Here is a 27,616-nt window from a genome sequence, read left to right as displayed (position 1 = left end):
CTGGTCCATTGGTACAATAAAACGACCACCAGTGCAATAACCTCGTAAAAATTAGTTATATTTTTACCAAGTTTGTGTTGAGCTCAGTGTCATTCCAGATTAAATTACTTCAGTTTCATGATAGCACGGTTATGTATTAAACATACTATTTCATTTCGTAACATCTACACTGTCAATCAGCAACCAACCCCTCTCCAACCCTTTATCCAGATCACACTCAGGACAGTTTGCCTTGGAAATTACTTTATTTGAGACACTGTGGAGTTCCTTCATGGGAGAAAAGTGACAGAAGGCTACATCACCGGCTGTTACCCATATACATAGTTCATCACAGCTGTACATTATATGACTCTGGTGGTTCTGAGGGATTGAGCTGTGAGCCATGAGCCACATACTGTACCCATATAGAACAGAGCTGACAAAGTTGTGAGAATGACATCTGGACTACAAGCCTGAGTACCTGCAGAGTTCCTGAGACAGTCTGACTGCAAATGAGATGGAACTGTTAAAAGGAAAAGAGTACTTTTTCCACAGATAGTCACAGACAGACAGTCATATTGGCAGGGATTTCTTTTTTTTATCTTTACTTGTTAAGGCCCAAACCCACTTCATTAATAAATGTTCACCAAAACATGTTTAATACATGTTAAATCTGAAGTTTCAGGTAGGGAGCTATTAAATGATACATATTATTAAAGCAGTTTCCAAATCCACCGGCTGCTGTTACTATTTCACTAGCAATAATTAGGACTGCAGGAGATAACATATTAGATACTGAGAAACCTGTCCAACTGTTGGTAATTGCTATCTCTGTCCACTACTTCTTAGATGACCTTAGGGGTTAATGAGCCATTTGGGGAGATAACGGATAATAACAGAATTCAAGGAGTGAACAGTTTTTCCTGCTTTTACTTCCTTTGAGGTACATTATAATTACATATGTTAAAAAAAAAACAAAACAAAGCTAACATCTTCCCATTCTATATCCCACAGCTCAGTCACCTCCAGTAGCTTAAACACCCACAAGAGATCAGAAACATAGACAGGTAAAAACAAAGGCAGGGAAGCCCTTTTCTGCTAGGATGTTCATTCGGTTGCTCCAGACGGGAAGGTATTTAGTAGCTGCGTCCAAACAGAGTGTAGTACTGAGCAGGTTCCTTGCTGCTGACACACATCTGGCCAGGCTGCAGGGTCTTCAGGGGAGAGAAGGGGATACAGAGGCTCTTGGCTCCCATGGATGGAGCTCCAGGCTCGAGGTCCTGGTCCCTACAGAAGGACAAAGCACAAAAATATCTTCAGTGGTTGAAAGTACTGAGAGCAAAATGGGGTGAAACCCTAACCCTCCCTAGACCTAAAGTGAATGGGACCAATTATGATGGAACTTAAAACAATCCTCAACATATGCATTTAAAATTATTGAATAGCAAAATGGGCTAAAATTGCTATCATGATCGGATTCAGTTCTTTTTGCACATGGATATTTGATGGGCCACGTTTCCTTTAGCTCTCTCAAAAGCTCAAATCAGACGTGTCAGACTTACTTGGCAGTGGTTTTCTTGATCCAGTCCTCACATTCAATTCCTCCACAAAACGGGATCTGGACAATCTGTCAAGCAAGACAAATATACCATCAGTTATTTACTCCGTTGAGGACAGACAGTGAAATGTCTGCGTTTGGGATGTACTGCTCACCTTGCCCTGATCCAACTCTTTCTGGAACTGTTCCATTGTGTCTGCAGCCACCATGTGAGTCTTCAGATCATCTGAAGCTCTGACAAGGACACACATTTAAACATTTTAATCCATCTGCTTCTATGTTAATGTACACCATGCAATCATCTCTTCTTGTTGTCATAATTCTATTGTCTGTATCCAATTTACAACCTATCACAGTTTGTACACATCATATCAAATGTGACATTGTCCCCAGCTGGTTGAGCTGCACTAACTTGTAAACAGTCAGTTCATTCCTCTGACAGCTAGTGGTAATTAGGAGTGCAGCTATTCTACAGCGAGGACAGCAGAAGCACTCTACAATCTTTAGGCCTAGCTTTAGTCTTTGTGTTACAGGAACAGTCCTGTCTCCAGTTGAATGGAGACAGGATGGGAGTGGAAGACATGCAGCAAAAGGCCTGTCTGGAATCGAACCCTGGACTGGAGGACTGCGTTGGAATTGAGAACTGCAGGACCCAACACTGAGCTAGCAGGAGTGGGTGGTTTCAAATGTGCTGCAAAGAAGTGGGCTACTAAAAAACTAAACTGCAGGTTCCAGGATAATTTGCAACCAGAAGGATGAAGTCAACAAATGCATTAAAAAAAAAATACAAATGCAAAGCAAGGCAAGTGTAACATGTGGACACATTTCTCACTTGGTACTGACAAAGATGGCAAGACCTGGACTTTGTTGTGATGAATGAGCCAAGTGTTGATCTACAACAGGCACAAATCTGCCACCTCTTGGTTGAGGAGTAACTTGCTGTCTCACAAGTCAAAAAATGCTCTCCTTCAAAAATAAAATACAAGTGCTTTATGCATATATTAAACAAGATACTAGGGAAAATGTACAAAATATGTACTTATTACCTTACAATAACAAATTCTTTTAAATGTAATATGGCAAATACGTCCCTTTAATAATATTATCAGAGGAACTGTACATTGTCTGGGCATAAAAGTTTGCAGGTGCAGGCAGGAGAGGACATGCAAATTCAGTGGATGGACAGTAAAGGTCAGAAACCCAGTGGAGTGCGAAAACAGTCCCGCACAGGACCATGGCCACTGCAGGAAGTACTCAGTCTTAGCATACGGTGCAGACAGTCGACCAGGTGAACGACTGGAGTGGCCCATATGTCAATTTTTTTTTTTTTTTACTGAAACCCAGTGTCTGCAAAGTGGAACCACCCTGATGTGTAGTAGCATGTCTTACTTCTTGAACAGGCTGTTCTGAATGTCCTCCAACATGGTGGTCAGCTTCTTCTCTACCTCAGCCTCTGGAACCGTCACCTTTGTGCCAGAGTCTCTTCTCACTGCTACACACTGATGCTGCTGCATGTCTTTAGGGCCCACCTCCAGGCGAATAGGAACTCCCTGAAAGAGACAAAGACAAACACAACAAGACAGAGACAGTCAGAGACAAGAATAAAGCTACTGCTAGGAACCACTTGTTCTAAAGAGATCACTGACATATCTCTTTTATTATTTTATTATTGTTAGTATTAAGTTAAAACTAGAATTACTGCTATTAGAATGTTAATAATAACCTTGAGCTCCCAGTGGTTGAACTTCCACCCAGGGGAGTAGTTGTCTCGGAGGTCAGCCTTCACCCTGATGCCAGCATCCTGCAGCCTGGTCAGATATTTGGAGCACTGGGCTAACAGTGCCTCCTTCTCGTGCTCTGGCAGGGATGCAGTGATCCCACAAGGAATGATAACAATCTGGGAGAGGGAGAAGAAATAACAGGCTGCTTGTTTACTTTATCGTTGATTTGCAAATAAATATAGAGTAAAGAAGGAGATGTCTTGTGGTTATTGGGTACATTGTTACATCTTTGTCAGTTGAAAAAATTAAATAAAATCAGATATCAAGTACACGCACTGTATTCCATGTAGGTGTGTGACTGAGCATCTTACCTGCAGGCAGGCCACCCTGGGTGGCAGCACAAGTCCCATGTTGTCTCCATGGACCATGGTTAGGACACCAATGGTCCTGGTTGTGATTCCCCAGGAGTTCTGGAAAGCCAGCTGCTTCTCACCTGGCCTCTTGGGATCTTCAAAGACAATCTCGAACATCCTGGAGAAGTTCTGACCCAGATGGTGGGATGTAGCACCCTGAGGAAGCACAAGGAAAAACAATCGCAAGATGGCATCAGGCTTTAGCTCAGTATCGCTCTTATAATTACACTTTATTTTCTGCTTGACTTAGTGTGAATAAATGAATGAATGAATGAGTGGATCAGCTGAATGAACCCAGTACATTACCTGAATGGCTCGACCGCTGGCAGAGATGAATGCCTCCACAGTAGTTGTGTAATCTCCTCCTGCAAACTTCTCCTTCTCCGTCTTCCTGCCCTTCACCACCGGGATCGCCATCAGCTCTTCATACACCTTGGCGTACAGATCCAGGATCTGCAGCACCTACACCATGCAACAGTAACAAAATAAAACAAAAATGTTTATCTTTTACCACTTCAAAAGTTGTGCTTGCACTGCACTGATACTTTATGTTTGTCTTAGTCTAGCTCAGTTGTTGTTTTGCACTGTTATTATTCAGGGTGAATGAATTCATGTTTATAGATGTCAAGCTGTGGGTCTGGACTGTTACCTCCTCAGCTGCCTCCTCTTTTGTGGCAAATGCTGTATGACCCTCCTGCCACAGGAACTCTCTTGTCCTCAGAAACGGTTGGGGGTGTTTGAACTCCCATCTCTAAAGGGAGGAGAGAGGAAAAGAGGACGGTTGACAGCATGAGAGAAAGACTGAAGTATTAAGAGGCTCAAGCTTGTTGTTGGATCAGGTAACTTTTCTAATTATGGAGTTAAGATAAGAATAGAAGAGGTGATTTTCAACACTGACCACAACATTGCACCACTGGTTGAGTTTGATTGGCAGGTCTCTGTGGGACTGGACCCATTTAGCATAGGCTGGATACATGACTGAATTAAACAAAAACAGATATTCAGGTTCATACCAATAAAGAAAGACCACAAAAAAGAAAACACACCAGCAACTTCTTTAAAAACAAGGTAAATACTTGACAAGCTACATGGTAAGTGTGTGTCTTCATATTTCTGGTGTTAGAATCAGACTGTGGTTCAGACCTGTCTCGCTGGTGGGTCTGACAGCAATGGGCTCTGCGAGCTCTGTCTTTCCTGATCGGGTCACCCAGGCAACCTGAAAAAGGGGACAACACCACCATTACAGGGAACATTATCTTTACATTTCCAGCATTGATATGTTATTTCTTGGGCTCTGTGTGTGATTACTTTATCTACTTAACACCTCTCCTTCATGTAACCACTCAAATCAAATCAAATCAAATTTTATTTAAATAGCACTTTTCATACAGTAGAGCAACACAAAGTGCTATACAGCATTTAAAAAACAACACAGCATTTAAGAACGTTATATCATTTAAAAACTCAGTTGAGCCTCTGCCTAAAAGGATTTTTCAGCTCAGTCTCTTCACCTCCAGTTAAGGTTCTGTTTGGCTTTGGCTCTTTGTATAAGTGACTGATGACATTGTAACAAAATATAAATGACAGAAAATCACAAAGAGCATGACAGAGTCCCAATAAATAATCAACATTGAGCAGTTCTATTCTGCATTGTTTTAGTCAGGTATACTGCTTGTATTTTCGGTGTTTTTCTGCTATTCTTGCTTGTATTTCTTAGTTGATGTTTTTTTTTAACATCACCAAGAAAAATTGACTTAATTACCTCTGGGGCAAAGTCTGCAATGTGAGATTTTTCCTTCTCCAAGGCAGCCTGAGAGACAAACATGGGGAAGTAGCAGTTCTCCACACCCAGTTTCTTAATTTCCTTGTCGAAGAACTCTTTAATAGCCTCCCAGATGGAGAAGGCCCACGGCCGGAGAACATAGCAGCCGCTAACATCATAGTACTCAATCATCTCTGCTTTAGTGATGACCTAAAGAGGAGGAGGAACAATTAAAGAGGAAGAGTCAAAAGAAATTTCTAAATTTCAGAAAAGCTAAACTTATTAGATGTTGAAGTGAAGGAGACTCACTTGAGAGTACCAGTCAGCCAGGTTTTCCTCTTTCTTGGCCTCCAAGCCCAACCTGACAGGAGAAACACATATGACTTAATGTGACGCAAACCTTAACACAAAGAGTTCACGTAAAAAACAGATATGAAGTGTATACATAAATTCAAGCATGAATGGTTATGCAGCAACATTTTTATTTTAATGGCAAATTCTTAATTTATAGGTATCACTTTTATTTCACAAAGTTGAAATCATATTTTTAAAAAGTGTATATTGTGTTTGTCAGATTTAAGTTAGCGGTGATGAAGCACTGTCCTGACACAACAATAGAGCAACCTGGGAAGTGATGACAATATGAACACTGATGTGTCAGTTCATGCCTGGTTAGTTAGTCCACGCTACAGGAACATCAAGTTGCAGGTTGAATGATCATTGTTCCTGAGTGCACTAACACAGAGAAGGAATGACTGCAATCTCCACTCCAATCAATCATGCAACTCAAAGCAAACCAATTTTCTGGTGTTAACTTCCAAACATAAAGCTACTCCAAAAAGGGCAAAATGATCATTCCTTTTTTTTGGCACAATATGATTACTACTTTTTATCTGAGGAACAAAAGTTATTTTCTGTACTTTCTTGCATCTTACATCAAAATCTTTCCATTAAAAATATTTTTCCCTCAGCAAGTCTTTACTTGAAAGTCTCAAGGGTGCTAATGTGGCAAAAACACAATTAAGAACCAACAACCATGCTAACATGCTCACACTGACAATGCTAACATGCTAATGCTAAGCATGTACAATATTCAGAAAGATCACAGTCTTAGTTTAGTGTGTTAGCATGCTACAGTTTTCTAAAGAGCACTGAACACAAAGTACAACTGATGGGATTGTCAGCTTTGCAGGTACTTGGCTAATGAACCAAAGTGTTGGACAAAATGAAATTTTGTAATGCCAATGGCACTAAAGGTGATCTGATGACCAGATTAACACTGTGGTTGTGTCTGAAATCACCCGCCTTTGTTCACTCATTTAGTACCTCCTATAAATGAGATGTCAGTCAAACTCAGGAATTATATGGTGGATGCATTTAAACAGCAATATTTCAGGTACAAACAAATGGCTGCAATTAGTTTGGACATATTATGACTATGTGCACCAAATTCTATAAGGAACCTTCAACTAACTGGCTAGACATTTCACTAAAAGCCAAAAATGTCAACCCCACTGTGCTGACAGAGGAAAAAGTCAGCTGATCAACAAAGTCTATGGGATTTATCCTCAGGGGATTTAAAATGTCCATGTACAAAATTTCATCTTGACTCAGCCTGAACCAACCACACTGACAGTGCCATCCCTTGAATCTTACTACTAGTTTGGCTAAAAACATAAATATACACATTAACATACACCAAAAAGCCAGTGATCTCGAGGCTGGTAGCAGACAACAGGCACCAACTATGCAGAGGACAACCACATTAACCGTTCAGACTCACCGAATCTGAAAAACCCTCTTCAGTCGTTAAGCCACAGCAGAGTTGTGCTTTCTGATGATCCATCTTCAGTGTCCAAATCAACACACCCTAATGTGTCTGTGTTTTAGCACAGATGTAAAGCATGGCACTACAACCACCAGGCAGCTGGAGGTCAGCTGATACCAGCACCAGTCAGGCTAAAATGTACAACTCATGGGATCGTAGCATCCATCGCTGCCAATGACTGTATGGTAACCATTCAGAACCTCCTATTAAACAGTGCATCTTACTCAGTTAACCATCATGTGCTCAAAACAGAAGTCTGAGAATGTGACTCACAGCTTTTTATTGGCTCAGACGACCCAAAGCGACATATCTAGTGAACATCAGGAGAACCAACTGTAAACTTCCTTTTTTTTTTTTTTCCACATTCTGAATTCAAAAGTATTTCTGCCAGTTGTGAGTTAGAGACATCAACATACAACTGAAAACAGGCTGATTTGAAAATTGTCACGTAAAACGATGAATTTGCACTCAAGATGCAAAAATTTAAATAACATTTTGTTCCTCAGTGTCCTCATAATGATATTCACAAGGTTTACTGTAATAATGATTGTCATTTTACTTGAAATCAGATATTATTTCTGCCATTTATACTGAACACATTAGCCAGTAATGTAAAGTTATGTTCTCGCTGTTCAGATGGACTTTTCAGCCCTCTCTCATCAGCTGTTTCCAGTCTCTCACCGTGTCTGTTTCTTGGGTCCCTGACCCTCTCCTGAGCCTCCTGCTCCTCCTGACGACTCCTTGCCCTGACCGGCCTTGTCTCCTTTACCCTTCTTCCCTCCTCCTCCTCCTCCCCCCTGTTTCTCAGACTTGTTCTCCCTCTCCTTGCGGTTTTTGTCTTCTCCTCCAGTGGCTCCAGCAGCAGTCACTGGTTTGTAGTCCTCTCCAGTGAGAGTCTTGTACTTGTTCTTCAGGTCCAGTAGAGTCTTCACGGCTTCATCCACCTGGTCCTGAAATAGGACATATGTTGTTTTTTGGGGTTTTTTTTAACTCTGCATTTTTACTTGTATTACATTTCTCTCGTCAACTGGGTTCTTACCTTAGGGGCCTTCTCAGACTTCAGCTTCCTCACCAGCTCTCCTTGTTGGGCCACCTGTGAGAACAAATTCTGGGCCTGTGGCAGAGAGCTGGACTTGGCAGAGGCAGTGCTGGCCTGGGTCTGGGCAGGGCTAGCTGGGGCTTGTAGTCCTGGTTTGTAATCCTGTCCAGTCTGCTGTTTGTACTCTGCCTTGAGAGCCAAGAGCTGCTTCACTGCTGCATCTACCTGGTCCTGATAAACAGACAGTAAGGACAGAAACATGAAGTCAAAGCAGCACTAACTGCTGACGGGCTACTGAATGCTATGAAGACTCTTTGAATAGGGGAAACAGGGAAATCTTACTTTGGGGGCTTTTTCGGTCTTCAGCTTCCTGACTACTTCTCCCTGTTCAGCCACCTTCTCATAGAGGCCAGTGGCAGCAGGAGCAGGACTGGGGCTGTTCTGGACGGGGGCAGGTGCTTTCTGAGCTGGGGCCGCTCCAGGCTTGTACTCCTGGCCTGTGACCTGTTTGTACTCTGCCTTCAGAGCAAGCAGCTGTTTCACTGCTGCATCAACTTGGTCCTGGAGAAACATGGACAAGGAAACCATACGTGGATTCACAGATTATTTTATAATCCCATAAACAGGGGACCATTGCTGTAGTGAAATACAGATATCACTAATATGAGGACTGGGTAAAAATACTTAGCTTCAAGTCATGGTCAATACACTTTGCTGTAGTTCACCACAGATTTTAATACTGATGAAGGAAATCATTTGTCAAACCCGGCAAGTTTGTATTAAGTCTTAGTCTTAGCTATCAGTGTTGGGATTAGCCCATGGTGATGAGTCAGGCTATAGTCTGGTGTGATTAAGTTGCTGCAGATATACTAGCTGCAACCAGACTTTAGCATTTCTTGTCTCTAGTGTAGTTCAGTCATCACCCTGTTCTATAGGATAGTTTAGCCAGAGAGGTCCTTGTTATTATTAATAACTGATGGTCATTTGTGATATTTATAAGGACTTAATCCTTGTTCTTTTGCTCGGGTCAAATTATAATCCCTGTGGGCTAATTTTTTACTGCGATATCAAGTCTTGTACCTCTATGGAAACAGCATAACCATAAGTCAAAACAAAAGATTTATGATTCGCTTAATTTTTGTTTTATAAAAAAAAAAGAGGACTGAATCAACATAAACAACATTATTTAAAGTGTCCACAGGTATATCCAATACTTCAATACCCCCCCCCAAAAAATGTGGCTCCACATAAAATACACACTTTATTGCTCACATTTCTATTTGTTTCCATACCTGTCAACTATGTGCTCAGTATAAACATAACCTGCAATTCAGCTGAAAAATCCCAGAATTGTTGTCATGTAGCTGTTGGTTGCAGCTGAGTCAGTCATGACCTCTTGGTAGCATCAAAGAGCTAAGGGCGCTTTATTTTGGTGATTTTTTGTAAATGACAAATTTAGAACAAAGCGATTGTGATAAAATAACAGGAAACTTAGATCTGGTTATTTTCCTGCAGGAACAATAAGAAGAAATAAGAAATTGCAAATCTGATAAAGTGTCAAACACAATGCACATTGCTATGTGTACTTCCTTTAAATATATGCATTTATGGTTATGATTAAGTGAACATACTAGGCACATTCCATATTTAGGTTTCAATCTTTCATAAATCAATCGATTTCATTTAATTGTGAAATTAATTTTCAAACATAAAAACAAAATGAGAGGTGCAGCAAAGATGTACAAAGTATCAAACTATCATTGGTTTCCATCAAGTGGGGCAAGGGAGACCTTGTTTTGTTTTTTTTTTTTTGAAGGGGTGACGCATCAGCCATTCCAAAATAAGACAGATTCCACTGCCGAATTACAGCTTGGGAGGAGCATCATGTCTGGGCTTGTAGGCTAGACGGTTGCTAATGTGAAAAGTTGTCTTTCGTGGCTGCTATTAGCTTTATTCAGCAACACATCCACTCATGGTTTTGTGCCAAAGCTATGATGAGATAGTTTACCTTTTCTTTTTTTTAAATCCATTGATGATGCGACTCTGAAGCATTTTCCTTTTTCCACTGCTATTAGCCAGCTAAGAATTTGATATTCACATGAAAACCCTCTCTGCAATATGGCATCTGAATACCTTGGGGGCCTTTTCAGACTTCAGTTTCCTCACGACCTCCCCCTGTTGTGCAACACGCTCATACAGGCCCGAAGAAGAAGAAGAAGAAGAAGAAGGGGAGGAGGAGGTCACAGGAGAAGGAGCAGAGGGGGCGGGTGTGACCATCCCGGGTTTGTAATCCTGACCGGTCAGCTGTTTAAACTCTGCCTTGAGAGCGAGGAGCTGCTTCACTGCAGCGTCAACCTGGTCCTGGTACCATCAACAAATCATCTTATAGTTGAGGGTATTTAAGAATAAACTTGACTGTCATGCAAATAGCATAGGGATATGAAAGGTGACGATGTGGCGCACAAGCAGGGAGTGACCAGAAGTGAGTTTTGACAATCAAACTCACTGGACAACGAATGAGGACACGAAAAATGACTGGACAAATCAACAAACAGACAAATGACTTGGGATGGGAGCGGTGATTTGACAACAAATCCATGATCATGGATTGGAAAAATGTCCCATACCTTAGGTGCCTGTGCTGCTTTCAGTTTCCTGACCACCTCACCCTGCTGGGAAACGCGAGTGTATGGACAGGAGGCGGAGTCTGGTGATGAGGTAAGTGGAGCTGGGGCAGAGGTGGGAGGAGCCATGCCTGGTTTGTAGTCCATACCTGTCTCCTGCTTAAACTGAGCCTGCAGAGAGAGAAAGGATGAGAGAGTAAATTATTGAATACTTACATAGAACTCTTTATCTCTTCAATAGCTGATATTGAAGCTAGCATACCTTCAGAGAAAGGAGCTTCTGAACTGCCTTGTCTAATTCGTCCTTTGGAGCTTTGGCTGCCTTTAGCTGGCGGACAGTTTCCCCTTGTGCGACAATGCTTGAGAACAGGTTAGTTGCTGAGGTTGAGGCAGGGGCTGAAGCTGGAGCTGGGGCAGAGGTTGAAGGAGCCTTGGTAAGGGTGGCAGGCTAAGACAACAGAGAAGAAGAAATTGACAGTGTGATCAGGCTGATGAGTGGACTGTGGACTTGGCTCTGTTCATGCTTCAGCAGAGTTGCGGCAGTCTGTTACGCGGCTAGTTGCCTTAGCTTCCATATCGAACACAAAAAAACCACACACATGGAAACAGCAGCTGCGTACAGACTGGACAGCAGCACCATATTAGTGTTTTCCAGAGGTGTGTCAGGCAGAGCATGAACATAGCACAGGATTTTTGGAGAACTGTTGTCTTCTCTGACATCTAGTAGCAACAACTTTATTTAAAACTCTTTTATGGATTAATTGTAAAGGTGCGGCGTACCAACAATCTTCTCATACAGTTTCACCTCCTACAAAACATTTGTTTTAAGCAATAGAATATTGCTGGTCCCATTGACTTTTTCTAATGTGCCACTATATAAAAATATTTTATCCAAACACAGCATTTGCAACCATTTGACGATTGAAATAAAAGACTCTCTACATTTGGGCCTGAAGCCTATCCAGCCACAACCTGTCTATTATTTGAATAACCACTGCATTACTGGTTAGACCAGTTAGCAATCACATTGTTATGTGCTGCTACTGCTGTGCTGTGTTTTTTGTTTCAGACTGAATTTGTTCTATTTTTTTATCATTGTTATTACACATATTATTATTATTATTATTTGATAGTGCGGTAGTAGAGAGACAGACAGGAAAGTGGGGGGGGGGAAGAATGGGAGAAGGACCTGCGGAAAAGGGCCATGAGCAGGATTAGAACTCATGACCTCTACGTCGGGGACTATAGCCCCCGTACCTGGGACACCAGCTCAACCAGGTGAACTATAGTGGCGCCAACAGATCGAGTATTTAATGGTATTGGTTCCCATTCTCCAGTCTGAACACCATGATAGGAGGGAATGCCATCTCCATTATTTTATTTATATCAATAGCTAGTGAGTACTGAGAAACAAAAGATCCGAACGCACAAGGTCTAAATAATTAACAAGCTGACTTTGGGTAAATGGCAAAAGTTCTAGCAACAAGTTTCAACTATTGGATTACTTTAAGGTTTTGCAAGCAATATCAACTATGACTTAAAGATTCAGCTACAGATAAAAGTAGCTTGCAAATACCTAAAAAACATTTGCATGTTTTATTTAAAAAGCCCTCACTGTGTTGCTTGAGGTCTGGCTCTTGCTCTTGTCCTTGGATCCAGCAGTTGGCATCTCCTTAGTGTGACCATCAGGAATGTAGAGCAGGACACAAGGACTCTCCTTGCAGCTGTTAGGGCTGCGGACACAAAAAGAAGGCATTTCAGGACAGTTAGAGAGCACAAAAGTGTGACAGGATTCACAAATACAGGTCTTATTTCCTTTACCTGACTGGCTCATAGGGCTGGTCACAGATGTAGAAGCCCCGCCTCTGGAGCTGAATGACGTCACCTTTCTTCAAGTTCTTCAGACAAGGATCGCCAAGCATCTTCTCTTCCAACTGAGAGCAAGACAGATACAGAATTAAACACAGACATGCTACACACACGGTAAGATGCATGCACCAAGATGCACATAGAGTAAATAGCTGACCTTGCTGTTTTTATTAATGTACTCTTTGAAGTCGTCATCTTTGGTGATGACTGCTTTGGAGATGAGCGGCTGGTAGTTGATGCAGATGGTGGGCAGGAGGGGGGCACTGTTGGTTTCAGTCAGCCACGTGATCTTTGTCGTCTTCTTGTAGTCTTTGTTGTCAAGGTTCAGACGCGCCTCCATTGACACAACCTTACCGTCAGCCCCTCTGAGAGATGAGAAAGGTTAAGGAAGGTTCACAGATTGTAAGACTTTACCCGCAACACTGCATGATCCTTCACAGTGTAGATAAGCCAAGCAAAGATCATACGTACTTGTTGATCTTAGTGATGATGAGGTTGCCCCAGTTGATAAAAGTGACCACCTCTCCCTCTGTGAAAGTCTCAGCATCGGCCCCTTCAACCAGAACTCTAGGTCCATACCAAACATCCTTCATCCCGACCTCCGTGTTCTGGACAGGCAAAGAAATTACTTCAGCTCAGTGGGTCTAACACTACAGCAAAGTGACGTTTGTAACTTAATATCACGAAACTGAATCATATATCTAATAGGCACTATTTCATATGGTTTCATCCTGGAAGAATAAGACCAACAAAGTTCAACTGTGACAGTTGTACTGCCACAGCTGAAAGGACCATTCCAGTGATATTGCATCATCTGTCCAGTAAATCCTGTGTGCCAGTAATCTACATTACCTACAGTCATGTCATCCAAGTGGGGCTGTAATTATTTCTCTTTGCAGAGGTTCAAGCTTCATTGTCTCACAGAGACAACTTTGCACTCATTTTTGAAGTAAAGTAATAGTGTTGAAGTGTGGAGCCATCTGTGAATAATTCTTGTTGGTGCATTCAGTGTGATGTAAGGGTCTGACAGCAGAGCTCTTGGTCTCGATAGTTGTTCTGAAGGGTCAATGAAAACTGTTTTGTTCACTTGTGAATGAGCACTGCACATAAACTTCTAATTTCTGTATCAGACATCGAGAGATCAGGTCCTAGAGACCAGTATACTAGTAGGACAGTGAAGCAGACAAAGCTCAACCCTTTGACCCAAAATGTTTTGGTCTGCCTCAAGAAGCTGAACTACAGTATACATGTTCATCTCTGCCATGAAAATAATTCTGGGAATATAAGATTATTTTAGGAACAAATTTAAATAATTTTGCGTTATTAGACATGCTTTGGTGGGCAATGGGCGGAATATTAGGGTAGTAATTCACATAAATGAGGGTTTTTTTTGTTGGTTTATTTTTTGCTAACCTTCGGATGTTTAGCCACTTCCTTCATCTCCTCTGCAGCCTCTGGGACAGAAACTGGAACCACATAGGAGCTTGACAGAGCTGTGTACCTGGGAGCCACTGGGTCAATCACCTAAAAAAAACAACAAAGAAAACGACACATAGAAAACGCAGAAAGGTCAATAAAAGGAATTGTGGAATAGCATTTTGTAGCAATCTCCACATACAAAATGCTGAGTAATGAAAGGACAAAGCAGAAATTGATGTAACCTCAATCAAAAACAGTTTTTTAAAATTTTTGTTTTAAAAAAAATAAAAATAAAAAACAAAAGCTTTACAAAGACATCCCAGCTCAGGGAGCGACAAATGAAGAAAGTAAGCCACACAAGAGGAAAGAAAAGCTGATTTCATGAGTGAATCATGATTGTTTGCAGGTTGGGAACACAGGCTTTTTTTCAGCTGCTTAATCAGTCCCCATCCACTTCCACTATTTTACCAGCCAGTTTGAGTGTACATGAAAGCTGCTCGATTTCCCGAATGTACTGAACATCAGGTGAATGTTCAATGTTGGTCACAGTAGATTAAATCAGTAAATGACATGGCGGGCGCTTCTCCAAATCTCTTCAGATCACAGGAAACATACAATCTTTATTAACACAATAGTTTGAGTTTCAATGGTGTTGTAGCTAATGAAGCCAAAATATTTAAGGTTTTTTTTTTAAGAGTGATTGCTACTTCTTTTAAGTGACAGTAAAAACAGATTCATATGATGGTAATCAGAACAAGCTGACAAAATGATGATGATTTTCTGTTGTGAACTTCAAGAGAGGACCACTTATACACAAATCTATTGACCTCCTTAGTAATGTGTAGGGCTGTAGTGTCCAAATTGAGTGGTCAGTTAGTTGGTGAATATGCTCTCATTTGACCAAATTGTAGGTTATGTCCTAGTCTCAATGATCAGAATCAGGGCCAATCAAGGCATTTCCTACTGATCAGTATTACCTTTATTGAACACAAGCCTAAATCTGATCCTTCATTTCCATCTGATGTCACTCAGGTGATTGAGAGCACAGTTTGTTGCAGGATGCAGCTAAAATGTCTGCAGAGTGGAAACGTATTTAAACTTAAAAACATAAGCAATTCACCAGCCGCTTGTAATATCTGCAATGCCAGTATTTCACAAGGCAGCAGTAACAGAGCTGCACCACAAATTGATAACTTATTTTGTGAAATAAAATTAACATTAGAATTGAGAACTGGAAGTAGAAAAATTCAGAAATGCATTTCTTTTTTTCCCCAATGCATACCAGAGCTGTTGAGTTAAGCATATACACTGGACTGATTTCAATACCTCTAATGTTCTGGAAGTGTGTGTGTTATCTAGGAAAATGGTGCAGGATTAGGAATTGGTATTGGCAGATACTCAGTATGACATGGAGGTAACTTGATCGGGAAGGACATCCCTGCCAAATTCCCATTGGGCAAACATTCACAATGTCACTTTCATAGGGGATGAAAAGAACTACACCTTCCAGGATTAATCCAACATTTCTGGCACAAGAGGAAGAGACTACCTGTGAACACCCCACGATTTCTCAACTTTGAACTGGTCCAACCTAATGGAGTCTCTTAGGTCTGACTTATTTAACACTCACTGAACGTTTACTTTAAGTCGGCTCCAAACTAACTAAATAGATGGCCAAGTAGTCAAACGTTAACTTTGCAAATCACAGCTAAACAACCACCATGGCAAATCATGTAAAACAGCAGTGCTGGAATCACTGGCTGAAATCATAATCATGTTCTCATCATGTCAGTATAAAACAACCACTTCAAATGATTTTATGTGCTGTAAACACTAACTTTTCATGTTATTTTAGATTTTATTTAGCTAATACGGGTAGCAGGTGGAGAGCCTTCAGTGCACTATGGAACATTTAGCCCATCTACAGATTTGATTTGATTTGATTTTTTACCCACAACCAATTGATTAGTTATACAATTTTGGTCGACAAACATTTTCTTTGGTTCACAACAGCCCTAGTAATGGGTGTTTGTAAAGTTGGTCATTTTGGGCATGAAATGTGAGTAACATTTTAAATCTCACAAGAATGATGAATAAATCAAAATATGCTCAACATCTGAAAAAACAACTTAGTTAAAGGCTCATAAAATCTGCAGTGGAGCAAAGGATGAAGGAAGGGAATAGATGGAGAGGAAGACAAGTAGGGAAGTCTGAGTGTATATGTGGTTGTAATCATGCGATTTAAATGGGACAGTTAAAAGGTTGTGATTTTGTCAAGGCAGTTTAATATTCAGACTTCTTTCTCTCTACATTCTGCAGGAGTCCAGTCTAACATCCATTAGATCTGTGTAGACATGCACATAAAACAGTGCACCCCCAAGTAGTGTCTGAACCCACACAGTCACATCCATGTCACTGATGTCATCACATGCAGCATGTTTTGGGAACTAACGCGCTCATAACAGACTCCAACCTCAAATAAACTACTTTCCCAAAAACTTCTATATGAGGCGATTCTTTGGAGTCATATTTCTCCCTGAACATGTGTTTGGCTGGTAAAACAGCGCAAGCTGTTGGTGGACTTTCAGGTAAACCAGCGCAAAGTGAAAGCAGGGAGGTGAAAATGAGGAGGAGGAGGAGGAGGAGGAGGTGGAGGAGTACCTTCAGACAGCTAACTGGCAGCTTGGAAACAGAAGAGTGAGATGCTGTTTAATGTCAGATACAAGGAGGGAGGAAGAGAGAGAGGAAAGAGGTAGAGACACATTTACATAGAATGGACTGTCCACAAAATTTCTCTTTGCTACTTTGTCCTCAGTCCATCTGAAGCACCTTCTTGCTCTAGCCCAGCCCCATGTTGTGCCTTTCACTGTTTTTTGTACATCACTCTGAGATTCTAATTTAGCCTGTTATTCTCTATTAGCCACTTTACTCACGAAGTTATTGAAAATCCAGCTCTGACCACAAATACATGTTAAATAAAATAATGAAAATATTCTAAAGGGAACCAAAACAGCACTTACACATACCAGGGTTTTTTCTAGAAAAAAAAACTGTATGAGGGAGCACACCATGTCGAGGGAGCAAAGTGACCGAGGGGGGGTTGCCGCCCGTTCCGTGGTGCAAAGCCTTTGAAAAATTGAAGCTGATATGGGACATTCTGAGGCTATCTGAGAGAGAAATTTTAGCTCATGAAACCAAGAAATCAAGACATTATCAACTGTTGAGCAATTGTTGTTTGGTTAGAATTGTAATACAACTGTACTCTGTAAATGAAAACATGACAAATACTAGTATTGGCAAAACTTCTATTTACTAGTACTTGGAATGTTCTTACACGCTCGTACTGCACTATGATACACATACATGTACTTTAACCAGTGTAACAGTGTCAGGGAGCAAGACCCGTGGGATGACATCTTTAAATGCCCAGGGGTCAACAAAAACAGCTCGCGACACGACCTTTTCTGTCAAAGCTCCCGCGCCAGTGGGTGAAAGGTCATTCAGTCTCATGAAATCTCACTGTGCATGTAACCTATATGAAATCTCGCAAGAGCAGCTAACACCAAAACAATATGGCACCTCGGCATGGAAAACGGCAATTTCGATCATTTTTTGCACCGTCTAATGGTATATCTACTGCAATCGGAATATGCTGGAGTCATTATAACGTTTTTGATGATCAGATACATTGTCTTCTGATGGTGTTGGGATATTTTCACGGCCGAGAAGATTGTTTTTGTGAAGATTGCATGTTGTACGGCAGCATGCAAGAACATGGCCCAAGTGTTACTAGGGTTCAGTCGGCATTTTGGTAAGAGGGCGCAAGCTGGGAGTATGAGGGTGCAGCGCCCCGTAACATTATTTAGACAAACCTCTGCATACACATGGGAATCTAAAGAGAAGAATTAGAGGTACAAGTGGATATTAAATTATTGTTAATATTACAAGGGAGGAATAAACTTTGATCAAAATCCATAGAACCAGCTAAAATGGATCATGCTGTGTTTAACTTGGATTACTGACCAACAGGGCTGGATGATCAATCATTATGTAATTTGTTTTCAATTACAATTTTGGCTTCCAACATTTATGAAAACTAGATAACTGAGATAAATGCATATTCGTTTTATGCAAATGCACAGTTGTTCTTATTAAACTACTTTTTTGCTCACTTGGAGTGTTTATGTTTTTGTAAGTGCAGTTCGTGTCCGTGGAGCGTCACAAAAAAACTGGAGGGTACACAAACGTCTTCATAGAGCTTCAACTACATTCTCTCATATTAAAATTCATGGATCCTCCTGTACTCCATCCATCCATTATCTATACACGCTTAATCCTCATTAGGGTCGTGGGGGTCTATCCCAGCTGACTCAGGGCGAAGGCAGGGGACACCCTGGACAGGTAACCAGTCTATCGCCTCCTGTACTCACTGATACCAAATGTATAACACTGGCTTCAGTCAGAATCTGTACTGAAATGGGAGCAACGTGTGTCTCTTTGAGATTCAAATACGAGTCCCTGTCCCAACTCCAAAGCTTACATTTGCTGTCTCATTTTGTAGTGCGACCTGGTATGACAAGACAGAGCATTTACACAGTGAAAAACCTGACTTACTTTTACTGGCTTTGCTGTTGTATCACTGTAGTAACTAGATAAATGCATGTAGCTTAAATAAAAAACTGAAATCATAAAATCATCAAACAAGAAAAAAGTAGCAATTAAGAAGTAGTATATGTAAAATTTTGCAATTAGACAGAGTGAGGCCAAAAGGCAAGCAGCACTGGAACATTTAAAGTGAACACCTGTGAAAACCACATTTAAACATACAGCAGCTTTAAATTTCGCCATGGTAACTTGAAGGACATTTAGGGGCATGATGAGGGCAGGGAGGGGTGGGTTAGTTTAACATGCATATGAAGTTCTTTGCAAAAACACATAGTGGTTTGTTCTTACACTTCATCCTGACTGCAACTGTGATCACAACATTTGGTGTTTGTCAAATGTTTCTGATGCAATCTGTACCCCCCTGCGTTGGTCAGAACCTGTACACTAAACTGCCATTATTATCTAATGGACTGAGTTCACGGTCTGTTTTCACTGCTTCACACCCTCTACCTGACTCTGAGATGAAGCAGCAAGTGCCAGCGAGGAAAACCACACAGAGGAAGCAACACGTATGTCCAGACACATGACAATGGGGACGATAAATCATAAATACATCCAAATGTGGGACGTGAAACAAAGCAGCTGGTTTGATTTTTTAAGGCTTTCGGTGTAATTGGGGTTAATAAGAAGGGTGATGATGGGGGGGATGAGGCAGAGGAGAGGAGATGGCAAATGAAAGCGTTGAAGAGAATGAAAACAGCAAAGCAGATAGAAGCCATGCCAGCAGTGAAGCCCAAAGGGAATTGTCTGGGCCTGACAGTTACAGGCTTCAGCCTGCACTGTTTGTGCCCTGCTCATTCCATACATATATTTTATTCTGGTTCATTTAGGGTTTGTGATTGTATGTGAATGGCATCTTGTCTAAAAGCCAATTAATGATTTCAGCATCTATGTGTCCGGAAGGGTTGGCATGATGTGCTTTTTGTCATCTTCCCAAGTCCAAACGGCGTGCCCATAGTGGGAAGTTCGAAATTCTCCAGAAATTCTCACATAAAGGTAACAACTCTGGGAGCAGGCTATTCAAGCACAAAGTCTCAGCCAGCCTTTCAGAAATATCCATAGAAGCCCAGTGTGTTTTTCTGTGATCGCTATGAGGGGCAACGCAACCATCTGTGACTCATACAGAACTCACAAACCAGGTTTTACCATGGGCCCTTGCTCTATTTAAAGCTTGTTCAGCTAATTTATCAACATGACCTGCAGTGGTAGTTTAACAAGACGAAGAGTCTACTGCCAAGCTAGCAGCACTGATAGACTGTACAGTGAGATTTTCAATCAAAAATTCATCATGTTCATCAACAACGGCATGCTAATCACAATAACGTGCTGATGTCAAGTAGGTTTAATGTTTACCATGATCACTAACTTAATTTTGCATGTTAGCATATTAACATTTGGTAATTAGTACAAAGTACAGCAGAATATCAGTTGCGCGCAAAGGGGACAAGTGACAGTGTTAACAACGAAGCGCTGCCACTCGTATGGCTAAATAGAGAGTCACTTTTTTCAACAAAGCCAAAACCGATTTACAAATTAGGGAAAATTGTAAATCTACTTTAATTCTGTGATTAATATATCACACTTTTGTCCACCATGCTCTTACAAATAGTGTCCAGTAAGACCAATTAAAACATATTTTAAACTATATGTTCTGCTGCAACACAGCCACAGAGACTGAGCAAAATTTCTACAACAGAATCTCTCATCACTTGGTTCAGACAATCAGACTTTAGTGGGAGATGACAACTTTTAAAAATGTACCTTCTTATTGAAAGCCCAGATCTTGTCCCATTCCATGTTCACGACTGACCTCGATCCACCCTAGAAAAAGCAGGATAAAAGAAAAACATAATTAGTTTTTTTTAATTCCTCTTGTGGAAAATCAAAACTGATGTAAGACTTTACACTTTAACATGCTTTATATGTATATAAGGACATGATGCATACAAGGCAAGATCCAACCTTTACTAGGATCTGGTAACATTTAGCATGGTAAACAAAGTTTTCCCTGTCGCTCTCTAACTAAAACTGGCTGACAGACACACCTGGGCTGCAATGAACTGTTTCAGACCCTCCACAGTCATTCCTCTCCTTAGGACTCCTCTTACAGTTGGGAAGCGAGGGTCATCCCTGGAGATGAGAAAGCATCAGATAAGAAGTTAGTAGTGGTGGTGGGGGAGCACATTACCGAACATCACACCAGATAAGCCACACTACACTTACCATCCATCAACATATCCCTGGTCGACGAACCAGGTGAGCTTCCTCTTGGACAGCACGGTGTTGTTGAGGTTGAGTCTGGAGTACTCCCAGATGTAGGGTTTCCGGAGGCGCAGAGCATCAATTATCCAGTAGAACTGTTCATCACGATCGTGGTACTCAGTGGTCCTAAGAGCATGGGTAACACCCTCCAAACTGTCCACAATGGGGCAGGCAAAGTCATATGTTGGGTAAACTCTGGGGAAAAAAAGTGGTTGGAGGTGGACAGAATATTTTCAACAGTCAATACCTGAATATATGCAGTATTTGAAAAATACTTCACACGTCAATATGTGAACAACTGTTTTTTGGACAATCAATCAGTGCGTTCACATGAACTTAAGTAACCATGTCACAGTTGGTGTTCTTAATGACCATGTAAAGAAGCAGCCTAGTTATCCCAGTGGGGGTAGGAAATTAAGGAACACCTGATTTCCCCAAGTAGAGATCTTCCAAAATAATGCATCTTTTGCAATGTAACCAGTAGGTAAAAAACAATGCTATACAACGATGCTACCACCACCATGCCTAACTGTGGGAATAAAATTAGTCAGGTGACACGCAACAGATACAGTGCCTGGAGTTCAGCCCAAAGACATCAAGCTTTGAATAATCTTTATTCTCATGCTGTTGCAGTCTTTTAAATGTAATTTAGCAAATTCCAAGCATCCTGTTGTGTGCCTTTTACCCAGCCGCTCTACCACATTGGCCTGACTGATGAAGTGCTGCTGAGATGGTTGTCCTTCTAGCAGGGTCTTCCACCTCTGCAGAGGACTGCTAAAGGTCTGCTGAAACAACCTTGTATCTGAATTGGCCACCTCCCTGATAAAAATCATTGTTGCTTGGTGACTCAACTTGGCTGGATGGTCAACTCTAGCTGAGTCCTAGTAATTTATTTGTTTATTTATTTTTGAAATAAAAATAAATAAATATGAGCATATATGAGAGCGAGAGAGAGAGAGAGAGAGAGACAGAGACAGAGACAGAGACAGAGAGATTCATCAAAATTAAGTACTTGTAGGTGCCTCCTGTTCGAGGATGGGGCGTGTTCTTGCAGCGGTAGAGGGTGGGGTCTCTCATGCAGCCATTGTTGGAATTCATGTCAATCTTTGCTCTCATGCAACAGGTCTGACCCTGCTCTGTCCCCGCTTTCATCTCCGACCACATCTTCATGTTCTGCTCCACAGCTTCAGAAGTGACACAGAGAGAATTTGTCTACATATGTACATGTATTACAGCGCCAGCATTCAGTGCAACTGTTATCATGGCAGGTTTTCCAAGGCATACTATTGTTTCTGCATTTGGACTCAGTGCGCTGCTCCCTCTCCTGCTTCATCTGCTCTGGTGGAGTGTTGTCAATGTAGGCCTTCCCCTCAGCGAGGAGCTGCTCTGCATATCGCATTATGGTGAGAAAGTGGTCACTTGTGTAGGTGAACTGGTCTGGATGGATTTGGAGCATGGCAACATCTTCAAGGATCACCTGAAGCAAGACAAAGATGTGTAGAAATAGAAACACAAAACTAAGTTTTCTGGTATTTCTTTTATCCAAATGAAGCCAAAGCTGTTCTGTTTTCACTTCTTTGCAGGTGGTAAGATAAAAAGATAGTATGACTAAGTCACAATGTGTTCATGTGCTCTGAGACCATGGACACCTCACCTTCTCAAAATCTTCCTTCTCTTTCTCGGGGTTGGTGTCATCAAAGCGCATGATGAGCTTGCCTTTAAAAGTGACCTGGTAGTGCTGGTTGAGCAGGGCAGCCTTGGCATGGCCAATGTGCAGGTATCTGGTCACAGAAAGGCAGAGAAATGGTCTCAATCTTTAAAAAAAAAAACAGACTAAAGTCCATCTTTTATGAGAGTGTCTCCTAAACTCCAGATCAAGACTTACCCGCTGGCCTCAGGAGGGAATCGAACCACCACCTTGCCCATCTCAGCTCCAGGCAAATCCACAAATTTGCCAACATCCTGCTTCCTCTCATCGGACTGGCAAACAGACACACAAACTTTCAGGAAAAAAGTGTATTGCTCTCTCATCGTATATTAACCATATACACTGAACTCTTCATTTTAATACATTGACCACAAACAGAGCTCAGTTCATCAGTTTAGTTTCTACTGGGTGTGGAACCAACTAAAAACACTATCACATTAATATTTATTTTTTGTCTTTGTTTACTCAGCATAAAGCTCTAAGTACACCTCGCCCAACTTTACATTCACAGTTTAAAAACTTTGCCTTTGATTCTTTGTTTCCAAATTGTAATGATTTGCTAAAACCTCTTAAATATTACTGAAATGACACTTACATTGGATTTGCTCATAGGAGCTTTCTTACTGGCATACTTGTTACCCACAGCAGTAAATGGAACCTGTGAGCTCAGGAAGGAGAACCAGCGATTGACATGGGGGAAGGATTTACCATGGCTTGGCCATTCCACATGACCTGCAGAGAAACAACCACAAGCTGTAGTGCCGCACTTGAACTTACTTTCGCAGAAATTCACATCAAAAATGACAAATGGTCTGCACTTACACAGCGACTTTCTACCTCACCTTGCACTTTACAAATGTGTTTCTCATTCACCCATTCACACATACACATTCACACAGTGGGAACAAAGCAGCCATGCAAGGTGCTGCAAGGTGTCCAAGGACACTTTGACTGTGGAGGGGTGGGGACTGAACCACCAACCTTGTGTTTAGTAGACAACCTGCTCTGCCACCTGAGCCACAGTCGCCAATCTGGCAGAGAAAACTGATCCATTCTGGGTGTTACTGACCTTTGAGGGCAGCCCAGACGGACAGGTCAGCCAGGGTGAGGGCATGTCCGACCAGGAAAGTCCGCAGGGACAGGGCCTTGTCCAGTTCACCCAGTGCCCCAGTTAAGCCAGGCTGATCACACACACGTCGAGCACTGAACTCCAGCCAGTGGTCAACCTGAAGACACCAGATAGAGTCTCAGATGAGTTTCATAACTCCAAAGCTGCTACAAAATATCTCAACCGCGCATAAGCACACACACACACCTCGGTCTGCTCCATTGTGTTGGCTCCATAGAGGCCGAGAGCAGGAGCCACCCGAGCCAAGTAGCGGCTGATAGAGTTACCATCGTTGAACTGAATCGAACTGAGGGAAAGAAAGAGAACAAAGACAGGTGAGATAAATGAGTATTAAGCAAAACACTAAAGCAACATATTCCATATGTTCCTACAGTATGTTGTTTAAAATTCATTTAGAATTTGATAAGTGTGTCCCATACTCTGAGATGTGAAGCCGGGTATCTTTGCCTTCTTCCACTGATACCGGCACACTGCTCCTAACGTGCTCTGCTGCCAGAAGCGCCCCTGCAGGACAGAACAGAAAATGCAGTGCTGGGTAGTGTTTGTGTCTTGTCTCCCTTTACTGGATTTGAGTCTGGCTAAACATGGCTGCAAACAGCATCAGGAAACAGTTCACTTTGATTACCAACTGCAATAGTGAAGTTGGTGATGTTTTCACCTCGTGAGCCGTGTGTGTGATCATGGCAACATGTGGTCTTAGACACAGGTACTGTAGCAGAAACTGTATTTTGTCTTTTACAGAGGATTTGGCTTTTTGCCTGAATTGTAGGTACAGCTAAAGAGAGGAGACAACATGATGCAATGGGCACAGGGTGGAACTGACACCATCTGAATGTCACAGCAGAAAGCAAAACTCATCAGACCATAAAACTTTCTCCCAGTCATCTTTTGTTCGTTTTTGGTGAGCCTGTACCAATTGTAGCCTCAGTTTCCAGTTTTTAACTAACAGTACAGGCACCCTGTGTGGTCTTTTGCTGCTGTCATCCATCTGCTTCTAGGTCCGACATGTGCGTTCATAGATGTATTCTATGCAGATCTGGGTTGTAATGAGTGGTTATTTGAGTTTCTGTTGCCATTTTATCATCTCTAAGTAGTCTGACCATTCTGCTATGACCTCTGGCATCAGCAAGACATTTTCACCCAGAGAACAGGTTCCCATTGGATTTTTGTGACCCTTCTCTGTAAACCCTAGATATGATTCGTTTGTGAAAGCTCCATAGCTAAACAGCTTCCGAAATAATTACACCAGCTTGTCAGACACCAACAACCATGCTGTGTTCAAAGTCATTTAAATCACTTTTCTTCCCAATTATGATTCTCAGTTTGAACTTCAGCAGGTCATCTGATCAGATATTTGCATTAATGAGCAGTTGAATAGGTGTACCTAATAAAGTGGCTGTTGAGTGTACATGACACTGTCTGTATCTGTCAGTGGGTCATCGCAATAGGAGTAGGCATTTAAAAAAAAAAACAGATTCATTTTAATGCCGAGAGACTACTGTTCTCAGCAAGTAGGCAGTGACAATATGATCATATGTCGACAAATGGCCATAATGGATTGGCAAACATCAGTATAGTGGATATCTGCAAAATATGGTATACTGTGCACTCCTAATTATCACATGAGTACATGTTGATGGGTGTCACAGCTAGTGTGATCCCATCACAAGACGGTGTCTTTTAGTGAATCAAGTGCTAACTGTAGGCTAAACGAAGACTTCATAGATCTGACAACCAGTCAAACTGGTCCTGTGGTTAAAAGCATGCACACTGCAGTGTTTCCTGTTATTCTGCTCGACCAACAATCTTACATTTAGTCTGTTTCAAAGCACAGTTTGGCACCCGAATATTTTACAGAACTACTGCTTACCATTTCAACACTGAAAAAGAGCCAAGTTGAGAAAACTCATAATCCCATGAACTTGATATCAGTGCAGGTAAAAGGATGTGCTGCTGAACACTGCGTGTGTTCAGCTTCAGGGTTTGCACTGCAAAAACAACTCATGGGTTTCAATTAAGCAAAATTATGGCTGCAGACTGACAATAAGTCAAACAGATACCTCTACATAGATACGCTTGCAACAGCAAGAATGTATATTTATTTTATGTCATATTTTTATTTTTTATTTTCATCATAATACTTTTAATTTTGTTATATATCTTTACTTCCTACTTCTTTAAGACTTTTGATTGGAAGCATCTGCAACTGAAAGTAATTTCCCCTATAGGGGATCAATAAAGTGTTTCTGATTCTGACTCTTGTTCATTTCCTCAGGCTCTCAGCATTCCTGCCTTCCTGCCTGAACTAGCTGATAACAGCTGATGAAGAACTGCAGAGGGAGTTTTAGTTTAGCTTCTCTGTAAAGCAAAACCAGGTTTGAGGTCACTGCACCAAACACAGAGCCAGTTAGCAGGAAAGGAGCTCACTAACTGAAACAGGAATCAGTAGTGAATGCAAATAAAAGCGACCTCATCCAGTGTTTCAGGACAATTGCATCAGCCTGCACCGCAGCTCAGCCAGTCATCACACTAGCTTACATTGATCCAGTAAACACTGGAAAGCGTTTTCCAGACTTCATAAAACACGACAGAGATAACTGTCTGTTTATAGATACGTTTGAGCAACGCTGAATATAAAGCATTTAGCCCCGGCTGCTAACCAGGGCTAGCTACTGTCAGCGTGTCACCCGACCACCGTCCACTGAGCTCCGTTGGTCAATGTGGCACTTACCGTCCAACAACACTTGTTCAATAAACAAATACTATGTGAATCTCACAGCGACACTGGGTGTATGAAATGTCAGGTAGCAGCTGTTAATAAAGGAAATGTTCACAAACTGTCCACATGTTGTAGTTTTCTGAGTGCCACGACTACACGTTAGCTAGTGCTGCTGCTGTACCGGGCGGCTATGAGCGTTAGCTAGCAGCTAGTTCAACACAAGCCTGTGAACTTATATGGACATGCCGTCCAACCAGAATCAATTCATACATAGGTCAAATTACAGACTTTGCTTTCGTTCAACAGAAATTACACAGTTACTACTAAAATCAATGCATTTTCGGGGTTTCTCGCACCCGAAATTTAATTCGGCTGATTTCCAGACAAGAAAATTAGACAATATTACAATAAATATATATGTATATATATATAAGTATTGTTTAAATGTTATTGTATTGTTGAATTGTCTTCTAGCCAGCCGCAATAACAGGATAACCTGAATGACTCCTCCAATTTGTTAATTTTAGGAGGTAGCTATCCGTAGTTATGTATTAGCAAGCAAATATTAAATTCGTGGAACATTTTCCACTTTTAGGATGACACGTAGGGACGCTATCAGCTAAAGCCGAGCAGCTGTCACTGGACTACCATCATCTAGTCAGGGCTCACAAACTGCAGCTCACCTAGAGGAGGATTGCTTGAGTTGATGGTGAGGTTGAGCGCCATACTGCGAAATTCTTCTATCACACAGATGGTCACGAGTAGCGTTAAAGACAACTGAAGTGCAGAAACATGCAAGACTCCTGTCCAGCCACAGCCTGAAGAGACAAGAAGACACAACTCTTTGGTTTTTATGTCGACTAACCAACGATTCAGAGGTCCAGCACTGCCAACTACTGTACAGGAGTGTGCATGCACAAT

At 41.5% G+C, this 27,616-nt stretch overlaps 1 protein-coding gene across 2 annotated transcripts; it reads right to left on the bottom strand.

The window, feature by feature from the left end:
* Positions 1-226: 226 nt before the first annotated feature.
* eprs1 (glutamyl-prolyl-tRNA synthetase 1) lies at positions 227-27,616 on the bottom strand. Of its 2 annotated transcripts, XM_008297809.1 has the most exons (35): positions 27,379-27,616; positions 24,396-24,480; positions 24,163-24,262; positions 23,917-24,073; positions 23,443-23,579; positions 23,025-23,119; positions 22,794-22,920; positions 22,424-22,616; positions 22,152-22,323; positions 21,101-21,334; positions 20,923-21,007; positions 20,639-20,698; positions 14,207-14,317; positions 13,265-13,401; positions 12,951-13,158; positions 12,746-12,858; positions 12,540-12,657; positions 11,187-11,372; positions 10,928-11,095; positions 10,434-10,661; positions 8,643-8,861; positions 8,301-8,531; positions 7,943-8,211; positions 5,743-5,794; positions 5,434-5,643; positions 4,815-4,887; positions 4,570-4,649; positions 4,321-4,422; positions 3,978-4,133; positions 3,630-3,827; positions 3,261-3,434; positions 2,927-3,087; positions 1,693-1,771; positions 1,542-1,606; positions 227-1,266 (listed from the first exon to the last, which is right to left on the bottom strand). In XM_008297809.1, the coding sequence occupies exons 1-35, from the start codon at positions 27,419-27,421 to the stop codon at positions 1,116-1,118; spliced, it is 4,977 nt and encodes a 1,658-aa protein (XP_008296031.1). In that variant the 5' UTR covers positions 27,422-27,616; the 3' UTR covers positions 227-1,115. The 2 variants fall into 2 exon arrangements, with proteins under 2 accessions (XP_008296031.1, XP_008296039.1); XM_008297817.1 differs by lacking the exon at positions 10,434-10,661 and having other exon boundaries at positions 27,379-27,611.

Source organism: Stegastes partitus, unplaced genomic scaffold (assembly GCF_000690725.1).
Source record: "Stegastes partitus isolate 25-593 unplaced genomic scaffold, Stegastes_partitus-1.0.2 Scaffold27, whole genome shotgun sequence".
Taxonomy (NCBI): Eukaryota; Metazoa; Chordata; class Actinopteri; family Pomacentridae; genus Stegastes; species Stegastes partitus.
Note: the sequence above shows the minus strand (reverse complement) of the source record. Positions and strands in the feature narration are given on the sequence as shown.

Coding starts and splice junctions, on each gene's coding strand:
- eprs1 (XM_008297809.1), bottom strand. CDS start 27,421: ATGGCGCTCAACCTCACCATCAACTCAAGCAATCCTCCTCTAG. Junction 24,481..27,378: donor CTCAAGCAATCCTCCTCTAG/GTGAGCTGCAGT, acceptor TCTGTCCTGCAG/GGGCGCTTCTGGCAGCAGAG. Junction 14,318..20,638: donor TCTGGGCTTTCAATAAGAAG/GTACATTTTTAA, acceptor TGTTTTTTTTAG/GTGATTGACCCAGTGGCTCC.